At 40.7% G+C, this 12,154-nt stretch overlaps 1 protein-coding gene across 1 annotated transcript; it reads right to left on the minus strand.

Annotated features, from left to right (window-relative positions):
- Window positions 1-3,496: 3,496 nt before the first annotated feature.
- Window positions 3,497-5,088, minus strand: LOC103058468 (epidermal differentiation-specific protein-like). The gene has a single exon (XM_025168645.2). It carries the CDS (start codon window positions 5,034-5,036, stop codon window positions 3,987-3,989), a length of 1,050 nt encoding a protein of 349 aa, XP_025024413.2. The 5' UTR covers window positions 5,037-5,088; the 3' UTR covers window positions 3,497-3,986.
- Window positions 5,089-12,154: the final 7,066 nt, after the last annotated feature.

The following is a 12,154-nucleotide window of genomic DNA, read 5'->3' on the forward strand; positions in this document are numbered from 1 at the left end:
CAGAGTATGAGAAAGTTTTGGCAAGTTATCTTACATTCAGATATGTGTGGCATGCTCTCTTTCACATTGAGACATACAATAAAGAACTGCTGTAACTAGTGGGCCTAAGAATTTAGATATCCGAACCAGGTCATTGGTGGAGGGGCAAAAAGTCAAGATGGTGGCTGTTACTGCTTGTTTGAGACCACCATCTTGACTGTTTTTATTTTCTTCTGCAGATGCACCTATACCTGGACAGAAAGTTTCTTCTGTTCCCTTAGCACTACTTCTTGCATACTACGTTCTCTCTCCCCATCCTCTTATTAATTGCTATAGGTGGGTTTGATCTATTTCTTTGCAGGTACAGTACAGATTTGCCCATTCTTTCTAGTTAATTCAGAAGACTTTGTGCTTCTCCCCCACAGCAGTAAACATCAGCTTGGCTTGGGACAAAAGTCCTAGCACCCACTTCCCCACAGAAGCTTTAATTACATATCTTCTTGGGATCAAAGGACTGTTCCAGAACATTTAACTAGGTAAAAGGTTCCAACACCAACAAGTCTGGGAATCAGTGACCAACAGCCCTGAATCACCAGGTGGTGAGTCAAAGCAGGTCCAAAGAGCAGAAAGGAACCACACATTTGGAGCCACTTTCCTATTCTCCTCTCCCTGCCCATTTAATGGATAACCCAAGAGCCACAGAGTGAGAGGATTATGAAGATCAAGGGCTTCTCTTCTCTAATGGTAGCTTTGCAGTCCTGTCTTACAGCTCTGCAGTTTAGTAGAAACTGGCATGATGCAATTGCACAACAATCCCAGAAAAGTCACACTTTATATTAGTGTGATGCAAGCCAACGGTCAAGAGAAGCCAACAGGGCTATCCAGACAAGAGGTCATCAGGAGTAATTTGCTCCAGGATCTCCACAAAAGCAAGAATCACTATGTATGCACTTGACCTCACTAGGCTGCTGAGCAGAGTCACACCATGTACTCGTACCACGTTGGGGTCCTTGTCAAGGATAGTGGAAGACCTCCCAAGGTGATAAGGCAGGACTTGTGACTTTTTGGGGTTGGGGTCTTTGTCAAGGATAGTGGAAGACCTCCCAAGGTGATAAGGCAGGACTTGTGACTTTTTTGGGTTAACTGCCTCATTTGGCCTTTGAAAGTCACCCTGCAAGTGGGGTGGGACTACACAAGAACAAGCTTGATTTAAATCGAAATTGAATGAATGAAATACATATAATTCAATTATTCCCTTCCCTCTTCTATTCTCTTACAAAATACAGTTGGGCAGTAGCGTTTGGAAGGGCTGTCACTCAGAGCTTTGGCTGGTCGCATGTGGCCCTGCCAATGGATTGATTATGTGCCCTCAAGTGGGTGTCCTTAGCGACCACACAGATCAGGGTTCCTCAACCTTGGCAACTTTAAGACAGGTGGACTTCAACTTCCAGAATTCCCCAGCCAGCAAGGAATTCTGGGAGTTGAAGTCCACCCATCTTAAAGTTGCCAAGGTTGAGGAACTCTGACATAGATAGATTTTCTCCATGAGGCCGGGGTCATAAAAAGCACAAACAGCAATGTTATGGCTTAAATTTCTTTCAGTGCTTCTGTTACTGCTGCGCTGAAGAAATAAAAAACAAGTTAGTACAGGACTGGCTTAATTTGCAACCCACCCCAGTCTGCCTCCATTTTTGTCATAATAAGCCTCCAAAAGTTGGAAAAAACCATTGGAGACTGTCTTTTACCACCAAGCCAACTGATTATTGTCAAACTCTAATAAACAATAGACATCACAGAGCATTTGCTCTGGCCAGATTCAACGCACTCCCTTCAGCAGTTATTGATGGTAAACATTAAAAAAATCCCTTCCACCAACGACTTTGCCCTGGCCATACAGCAGTGTTTCTCAACCTTGGCAAGTTAAGAAGTCCACCCATCTTAAACTTGCCAAGGTTGAGAAACACTGCCATAGAGTATGTTCAGTGTGTCCTATTGTACTGTAATTTCTATTTGAACCTGCGTAAGGTATGAATCCAGTCACTCATAAAGGAATTCCCAGGGACAGACGACCAATGGTACATCTCCTATCTTTTAGCAAACCATAAAAGCACTATCACCTGTAATGTTGCCAAATTCTGCCTCACTGCTACAAGAGTGAGGCAACAAATATTGTCAGACAACAAAACTGCATTTCTCTGATACCTTTAAAATTCTTTCCTCTCCCCTTCCTTTCTTCCTCTTTAACTCATATAATTTATTTTAACTGCCATTTTAATACATATTTTATGTATTTTATATACAGTATGTGTATATATGCATATGTATAGGTACACATGTTGGTCAAAGACCATAATAAAGGTTTACCAATAGAAGCGAATATGTGTAGCTCAGGGTTGAACTGTGGAGTCCTTGGGGTTCTCTGAGCTTGGTTCTTTTCTTGCAAACTGAAGTTGTTACTAGCTGGGTAATGAAATGTTTGCAAGAAAAGAACCAAGCTCAGAGAACCCCAAGGACTCCAAAGGTTTACCTACCTACCTACCATGGGGACTCTCTGAAAGTTTGTTCATTCTTGGCCCGGGGCTGAGAAGCTCCCTGGAAAAAAGGAACATATATCCAAGGAAGAAGGTGAGGAAGCCTAAGTTAAGCTATAGAACTGGAAGTTGAAATCAGAGCTCTGAAGAAAAGAAGAAAGGATGATCTTCATGCAGCCTCTGGAGGGAATTTATCCTCCAGTGTTAGCACAGGATAATATGTACTTTTTGGTAGGTGGACTCATGACTTGCTGGAGTTACATTTTTGAGTGACTCTCTACAGTCCTCAGGGCTAGAAATTCTTTCAAAGCAAATTTTAACCAGCAGAGACACACTTGTCTTAGCAATTGTTTCCTGTGAACATATGTCTCACTTCTTTCTCATTTCTTATACCAGCTATGAAGCCCCAATGAGAACTGCATTTTGATTTACCTGCTGTGCATTTGCAAAATCTACTGAGTGTTTTGGAGAGGGGCAAAGGACAGCACAGCAGGGCAGGAAGCTCAGATATGGGGAAATGAGGACAAACAAGCATTTTTATGTTGCTAAGTTCAAAGAATCCAATATTCAGAGCTGCAGCCTTTCCTAGACAGGAAAATTAAATCTTGTCCTGCCTGTGTCACTATGTTTTCTCCAGGTCATGTCCAGATATAGTGGTTGTATATGCAGAACTTGCTAATATTGGTTAGTTTTAACGGTGATTTGTCTGGTTTTGTGACGGTGGGTCTGTGTGTGTCTTAAATGTGGATGTGAACTAGCTTGTTTAATTTATGGTTCAATATATTGTATGAACCTAGAAATGAGTGAACTCAATAACTGAGTTAGAAGTGTTATATGGTGGATATACAATGCTTGAAATAAGCAAATAAAATCTGACTGGACACAATAAAGCAAGATATCAGCAGCTGAGATCAGAGGGATAACTTTAATGAGAAATAAAGCTGGATCAGTAAAGTAAAAGAAAATATTTCTTGAATGGAGGCTTATGTAAGCTAATAAAGAACTGTTCATTAATTTAAAATACAATTTCATCAGGCGGACAAAACAAACCACAACTTCCTCCCCTTACTGAGAAATATGGATAGTCTTGTAGATCTTTTAACTCTGCTACTTTATGATAGGTACCGAAAATAGCAGGAACTGTTCAAACTGGGGGGAAATTACTCCTGTACATACATTTTTGATTTTGCAGGTGGTTAATACATCTTTGAGAGAAGGTTTATGTTTTTTCTATATAAATTGCAATCCCGATTAAAATATTACTCCCAAACCATCTATAATTCAGAAACCATCACCATGTCTAGGAACAGCAGGCTCTCATCCTTCTCAATCTGGAAGTATACACAATCGCAAGATCATCAATCCAAAAGGAGCTTATTCAGAAAGCTCTCCCCCTGGTCCCTGGCCCAGGCTGTGCTTGGAAATGCTCTCCTGGATCCACACATGAGAGTTGAGCATAGCTGTATTCCTCCTCTATCATGCTTGCGGTTTAGCTTGGGAAGCCTCTGGTGCTGCTGAGATAGGCTTCATTGTATATCTGGTGCTGATGGTACGGCCTGACACGCAGCGGTATTCAGCATTCTCCTTCCTTTCTTTGCCATTCTGACAGATGGTGAGCTCAACCGGCACAAAGGTGGTGGTCTCCTTCTTGATCACCTGTATGGAGAGTTCAGTGCATGGAGGGATCTTGGCAGGCATCAGGACTTCTACCTTCTCTTTAGTGGTGGTGGACTCACATTTCCCTTTCTCCACTATAAAAACATTGGCACATCCCAAGGTCACCTGGAAAGAAAAGCCTAGTTTTATGGAAGTGGTGTTGCTAAAGTGGAAGCTCTGGAAAACTGTGGCAGTATATTCCCGAGTGGAGTTGGTGGTGAACGCTTGTTCATATTCAGTGCAGTTGGTTCCCACAATCTCATCAATTAGAACATCCTTCTCAGCTTCCACTTGTTTTTTATCCCACAGCAGCTTGGCAGTAATGATTGGGCGGCCGGGTTTCAGGGGCTGCAAGTGAGATACACTATCATCGAAGTTAAGCTCGGTTTTATAGTCATGAATACGTTCCCCTGGCCAGGCAATGTGATACCATCCACCACGGTCTGGATGTTTATAGAGCAGCCAGACACCCCTCTGCACCACATGAGAGGAGACACGATCATTAAAGTAACCATAGGTGAGGTTGGTCTCTTCCTTCACCACCTTGCTCTGACCTTCATAGTTGGGATGTTCATACAGTGTAATTTGGGGGTCAGAGAGATCATGGTGAACTAGTCGGAGGGATGAAATCTTGTTGCTGTTGTCAATCTCAGCATAATCCCCTTCCTCAAAAACAACACCATCCTCTTCAAACTTAGAAAGCTTGTAGGCCACCCAAGGCTGCCCGATCACCTTCAAGGATGAGATACAATCACCAAAATCCAATTCATGCAGGTCAGGGACATCACAGGTGAACTCTTTGCTGAGGCCCTCAAAATTGGGCTGGTCATACACAACAATTCTATTCATGCTGAGCTCTTGGGGGGTCATAAACACGTCTGCCTAGAGCTTCTTCCAGGGCCAGAGGAATCCAAAGTTTGTCTTATCCCAGTCTGTTTGCTAGAAAGAATTTAGAGAGTTAATTTATTGGTTCCACTTGTAAACAATCTACATGAAGCAAAACATTTAGTATGCACATGTATGGGTCATCACCTCTCTCTTTCAGAACTTCCAAACCCCCTTTTTTGTGAAACCTGCAGCTTAAGAAAAGGATGGGGAGATATCTTTTGGCTGAAGGAGACATTTTCTCAAGGGGAATCTGTTGTGGGGGGCACTTAGCAGATAGGACCAGGGTCAAAAGTGGAGAAGATGACCCCTACCCCATTTCTTGGTCTTCTTCTCTGCCTTTTCCCCTCTGCCACGTGGACTGATAAAACAGTGGCAGATCACTCATCCCAGAACTCTGATCTGACTGCTGGCTGAGGGTTTTGAAATTAGGTCAAGGGTCGTTCAAATTAGGTCCAGGGCTGCAAGAGGTCTGAAGGCCAACACTTGTTCGCTCCTGGCTTAGTGTCTCAGTACTCATCCTTAACTGCAAGAATGAAGCCCAATTGTATTTGCCTGTATCCACCTTTATTATGTTTACTTTTGTCCTTCCCTTCATTGTTCTTCTTCTCACCAGTAAATAGACAGGATTAGGGGGCAGGAGCAACTAAACACTATGGCATTGTATACAGAGTTGTGGAAAGCTGCTGGCTCCATGGTGCTAATAATTCCCATGATCTTGAAATTAATTCAAACAGGGAGCCAACTGCTTTTATTGTTTGTTTTTATGTGACATGCAATTTAACCTCGTGAGCCAGAAATAATCTTTAAGATGCACAGCAGATTCATAGAAAGGTCTGCAAAGAGTTGAGAAATTGTGGACTCAGAAAGCAGAAATGTTATACTGAAGAGAATGCTGAAGAGCAATGAGCACCCCCAGCAGATGTTGTATGGGCCATGCCTGTCTCAACCTGGGTTTCCTTGATCTGAACTACCCCGTGGATTCACATTTGGGGGCTGTGCATAAATGAGAGATAGGAATGACTGAGGATAGTCAGTGTAGCAGTCCTCCTGTAATTTCACACAGACCATTGCATAAGAGGGTGAAGGTGATTTAATCTGCTTGACAGACGTAAACCCGTTCCCCCTGTGTTGCAATGCTTGGAGGACTGAAACGTGGAGGTCTGCGGTTGTAAATGGTATACCCCTGGGCTCCTAGTGACAGGCCAACTCCTTCTCCGCTGGCTAAGCTTCCAATGCCTCACATCTGTTGAAATTAAAACACTATCAGCAGGAGCAGTTAAACTTTCTAACTCCCTGTACTGATTACTCTTTATCCTTGGTTTAAGCTCTGAACAAGAGGATGTAGCCATAATGAAAAATAAGATGAATTACAGTCAGTCTCTCTCTTCCTTTCCTCCCCCCCATCACACACTCAGACACACATTTGCAGCACACCATGGCACAATTGCAGAAAATGTTACCAAACGGTGAGGGAGAACATGAGGATATTGCAGGCACGGGATGAAACATTCATGAAACTATGCTAGGCCTGGAAGAAAATGTTTAAAAACTTTCTTTGAGCCCTTTCTTGGCACTTATATTTGGTGTATTACACTATATATTTGTATCTAACACATAAAAGTGAGATGGGCGGCTATATAAATTGAATAAATCAATAAATCAATAAATACTAGCAACCCCTTACAGTCAGTTTGCTCTGCTCTGCTCTGCTCCCTCCCTTCCTTTCCTTCCTTGCTTTTTCAGCAGGAGCACTTTACAGGGATCTCTTTTAATTTTATTCCTTTAACAACAAGGTAGACTGTGCTCAGACAAAGCAATTGATCCAAAGTCACCCTGGAGCTTCCAGGCCAAAGGCGGACTTCAACCTGTGTTTCCTCATTTCGACATTACAACCGCTTGCTACTCCTGTAGCGTAGCGATCGTACTATGCTGACTCTCAGATCAGATGAGTTGATCTCAGACCTCATTCATATGAAGCAGATCCACACAGAATCATGTGGCAGGTAGTCATGAAATTGTTGATTGACATAATTGGCTCACATTTCAAAGCGTGTTTATTGCACTCACAGTCTTTGCTCTTGGCAACTTTTAATTGGCTCTAATATGACTTAGCAATCTGGACAAGTTCACGAGCAATTATATAACCGTTTCTCTGCATGAGCAACAGGTTCCTCACTCAACCTGAATTTCCAGCATGCCAATTGGTTATCAGAATTGGCTAGGTCCTTGCCTCTCTTGGCATTACCCACTTTGGTAATGGTGACTGAAGCTAATAGTAACAAACTGATCATCAAGTAATAACCTTAATTATCACAAGATTAGTATGTATACCCCATCACTCAGCCATTGCTCTCAAAAGCTATCCTTAGCTTTTGAGGGCAATATTAAATTAAACTGGGATGTAATAGACTTTAATAAAGCTAGGCTGCTAACCAGATCATGCTACAGAGATGACATGATGCTTATTCCAGAAGTAAATGGTTACAGCAGGGCCGCCAGATCTGAAATGATAAAATCCAGCCAGTCATTAGATGGGAGCAAAGAAACAGAGACAACTCTAGTTCTCTGAAGCCAACTAGTGGTCATTTGGATTTTAGCAGCTTAGGTTTAGTAATTCTATATGCAAGGCATAATTTAAAGTGTTAGTATTGACGATTAATGCTTTAAATACTTCAGGGCCCAATTATCTGAAGGACTACATTCCAGTTATGAACTGCTCAGGGATTAAGATACATAGGACAGGTCTTTCTGAAGGTGACCTGCAGTCAGATGTCCTTTTATCTGATCAGCAGGAAAGGACCTTCTTCTCTGTTGCTCCCAAGCTACAGAAAGCTCTCTCAGGAGAAGTTGCCTCCATTCTCTTGGGATTTAGTGAATAGTTAAAATGTGCCCTCTTTGACTGTCTTTTAATCATTAATTGATTATAGTATTAATTTGATTGTACCTTTTAACTTTCTAGATTTATTTTTTAGCATTTCATTAGTCACCTTGAGTTTATAAATAACACTGAATAAACTATAAATCAAACAAATAAAAATAACCATTTCATCTATCCTCTGATTTGTGCCTATCATTCTACAATTTCAAGTCACCCCATAGAATCATAGGATTCAGAGGGGCAATTTAGGCCACCAACTCCAAATCCTTACTCAAAATTAAAGCATCTCTGATCGGACATATCCAGTGAAAAGGAGCCTACCATCTCTCTCTCTGGGAACTATTGTTACGTCAGGAAGTTTTTTCTAATATCCAGTTGGAATCTGTCTTCCTGTAACTTAAATCCATTATTCTTGCACTCTAGGTGGTAGAGAGCTCCTTCTTCTTCTTCTGTATGACATCTGTTCAAGCATTTGAAGAGTGCTATCAGTCTTCTCAAGGTTAAACATTACCAGATATTTCCCCATCTCCATTACAGTGTTTAAAATATTATTTATGAACCATTGGAAAAGAAAATGAGAAAGCCCCAGCCATATTAAGTGGTGAGGAAGCTGCAGATATTTGGCTGCAGATCTCGTTTGTTTTTTCTAAGATCTTCCTGCATCTGACTGCAAACCTGTCCCTCTGATATATTTTGTCTATATATTCTGGATGTGAAAAGTCAACTCCCTAAGTCACCAAAAATAGTGAGTAATTCCAAGATTTCTCAACCACTGGCATGCTGAATTTGAACTCTGAGCTGCAGTCCCAACACATCTGCTGGGTACCAAATTGGAGAAGACTCATGCACATGAAGGAACACACAAATTTTTAAAATAAAATAATTGGCATGCACTGCAAATTGATATAAGATATATTAAGATTATAATTGATAAACTGGAAGTTCCTAGTTCAAATCCCAAACATCCTTCTAGTGGCAGGGGGGGAATCTAAGACATGAACTTACAGTTCTCTCATTCTGAAATCTGCAAAATGACGAGAATACTATTGACTTACCTTCAAAGCATAAATCAAGATTACAGTTATAATGCATGCAAAGCACAGATAGTCAACGTTTTGCCTTCCAGATGGTTTGGATTTCAACCTTCATTAATCTAAGTCAATGTGGCAAGTGATTGTGGGAGTTGTAGTTCAAGACATCTAAAGGCATCAGTTAGGTGTCACTGACTTGGGCTTGACTCTGACTACATGGACAAATGTTCACCATCTTGGTCTGTCTCTAATATTAACTTGCAGTCCTTCCACAGACTTCCTGTAATTTCTTTGATCTTGTCCCTTCACTTTCTCCATTGCTGTCCTCCATGGCCTCAATTTGTCAAGGTTAATTTTTTCTAGTTCATAAACCACTTGTATTAGATGTCCTAAGTATGCGCATTTCTCTTGTCCACAATTGATTGTAATTGAAATGTCCTTATTCTTCATGATCTTGTTTATGTTTCTCTTTGTCTTCCTCCCTAGGATTAATTGCCTCTTTACTTCTCCAGTATACTGTTCATCTTGAACTATTCTTGAGCCCAAAAAGCCAAAACTGCCTACTATCTTCAGTTTTTTGCATCACCTGTAAGTTTATGAAGCATGCTGGTTGACATTATCTTTGTCTTAATATTTAACAATAACCCAGATTTTACATTTTCCATTGACTTTCATAATATTTTCTTTTTTACTTGCACCGAGTGGTGCCATCTGTGTAACTCAGATTATTAGTGCTTCAACCTTCAATTTTGATTCCAGATGTCATCCTTCCCTATCCATTTTATTCTTACATTTGCCATTTAAGTTGGACACATACAGTTATGGTATGCTTCCTTTTCTTACTCTGATCTATAATTTGAATAACTGTCTCTTCAAATTAAATTATTACAGTAGTTTCTTGTTCAGAGGAGAAGTACTAAACAGTATTATTGTGGTACCTTTGTTCAGACTTTTACTTTGCTACAAACTAAGCTGTTCCTGCTTAAAAACTTAGGCAGAGTTAACCACTCTAGTAGGAGTAAATCATCTCTATCAAAGATACTAGATTAACATGAGCCTCTAATGAAAGAGGCATCTGTGATATACTCACACCCCACCTGCTTCGCCAAAGCCCATTTACTTACCTGAAGCACTCACTCCAGCAGTTTCTGCATCTCTCAGAACAGTTGCCCCAGCAGAAGCATTTATACTCCAGCATTAGGAACACACCTCTTTTAATAGGATGCTGAACTGCTTTAATCTTGTCAGGACCTGACTGAGAAACTTCATGCTTTATCTGTCTCAGACAACACCCACGTGCTTGGGAGAACTGGAACTTCTCACACCAAGAGTATGAAATGAATGCCGCTCTACTTACCCATCTCTTAACAAGATAGTAACATCTGCAACTTTGGTTCAGATTTTTGGTCTACCACCATCCTTGCTTCCATCAAACATTGATGAGAGTTTTAATGTCAACTCCCTGTGGCTCATAAATCTGTGGGCAATCATGAACTCCTAAAAACAGGTTGAATCAGTCTCACAACTTGGCAAGATAGCCAATCTCTCCTGTTGCTTCCCTTGTGTCACAGCACATCCAATTAAATTTGGATTCACACCCTGGGAGACAGGTATGCTACTCCAAACGAGAAGGAAACGTCTTCTACACACTTCCTGAAAAGGTGTGACCAATCTTATTAATCAGAACACAAGCAAGCACAAGGAACATGTAGTGAGAGATTGGATTACATTTTAAGGTATATGCAGTAAGAAAGATAGCTACCTTTTAATGTTGGGTAATATGAAAACTGATGGAAATGGTAGATAGCATTAGGGCATCTAAACATGGGTTTTGCTCAAGCCAAATCTACAGACTATATACTATAGAGCAGTGTTTCTTAAACTTGGCAGCCTGAAGATATGTGGACTTCAACTCCTAGAATTTCCTAGCCAGCATGCTGGCTGGGGAATTCTGGGAGCTGAAGTCCACACATCAAGTTGCTAACGTTGAGAAACACTGCTATAGAGTGGATTTTTTGCACACAATTGTTTGAGGAAAAACTGGTAACCAGCCTTTGACTAATGGATAAAAAAGGACTGGCAGCAATAATTCGGGTAATTCACAAAGCATCATACATCTTTATAGGCCGAAATGTCCAGCTAAATTGTTAAAGAAATTTGGCAAAAAACAAGAGGCTATACAAACTGATGCCTTGCACCCCTCCCTCACCAAAACCAAAAAAACAGGTGGGGCTCAGGATGTTTAGCATCTATGTTTGTGGCTTAACATTTTGCATAAATCCAACTGATTTATCTAATAAGCCAAAAATAAACAAACCAAGACTTAGTACAATATATAGATCCAGCGTATATTCCCATCCAAACTGCTTAAAATTACTAAAAAGCAGGAGAAATTTTAGCATAAGGACCTTTGATGGGCATCTATCTTGCCAACCCTTAGCTGCTGCGTAACCTCATAGACTCTCACTATTATTTAAGCACTGTTTTCTCTGCATGTTTTACTATTTTTATACTATTATTTCAAGGGAAATTTTAAAAAACACACTTGTCCTTTATCTTTCAAATTTACTTTGAAAAATCTTCAAAGTAAAAAGGACATAAAGCATTTGCAATTGCAAACTGTTGTAGCTATTCTTTGGTCTCAAGCTCATTTGAATTTCTCAGAAGATAAAGGATTTTACAGATATAAAAGTTCTGGAACTGAGCACTGAATCAGCCAAGAGTAGATCTATTTACCTTAAACCCAGCTCAGTTACACACGTGGGCACTCAACAACTATTGTCCCCAAAATAAATGTGTACACAAGAGAAACAACTCTTTTTCTTATAAAAGTTTATTTAATCCCAGATCGGGCTTTGTAGATATAGGGGCCCAAAAGGGCGAGGCACTGTGTTATGTGGTTGCACAAATGTACATAAGAGGCAGTAAGAAAACACACATGTCCACAAATATAAAGTAACAACCTGAACTGGCATATAAATATTCTTTAGTTATAATTGCTAACCGCAGCAGGCTTAGAAACTGTTGCTGGTAATATCCCAGGCTGGATCTCCGGTTTTGCAGCCCTTCTCTTTCCTGGATATCATTCTGACCCAGCTCCCACTTCATTAAGAGGCACAATACTTGTGTTAAGCGGACAGGAATTTTAAGACTGCTCAGCTTTGTGCAGACACAGGGAACCACAAGTTCAT

Source organism: Python bivittatus, unplaced genomic scaffold, assembly GCF_059951505.1.
Source record: "Python bivittatus isolate LINGU-HERP-01145 unplaced genomic scaffold, Pbiv_v1 ctg000080_np1212, whole genome shotgun sequence".
NCBI classification, from domain to species: Eukaryota; Metazoa; Chordata; class Lepidosauria; order Squamata; family Pythonidae; genus Python; species Python bivittatus.

What these genes read in the sequence shown, in the direction of transcription:
- LOC103058468 (XM_025168645.2), bottom strand. Translation starts at nt 5,036, where the DNA reads ATGACCCCCCAAGAGCTCAGCATGAATAGAATTGTTGTGTATGACCAG.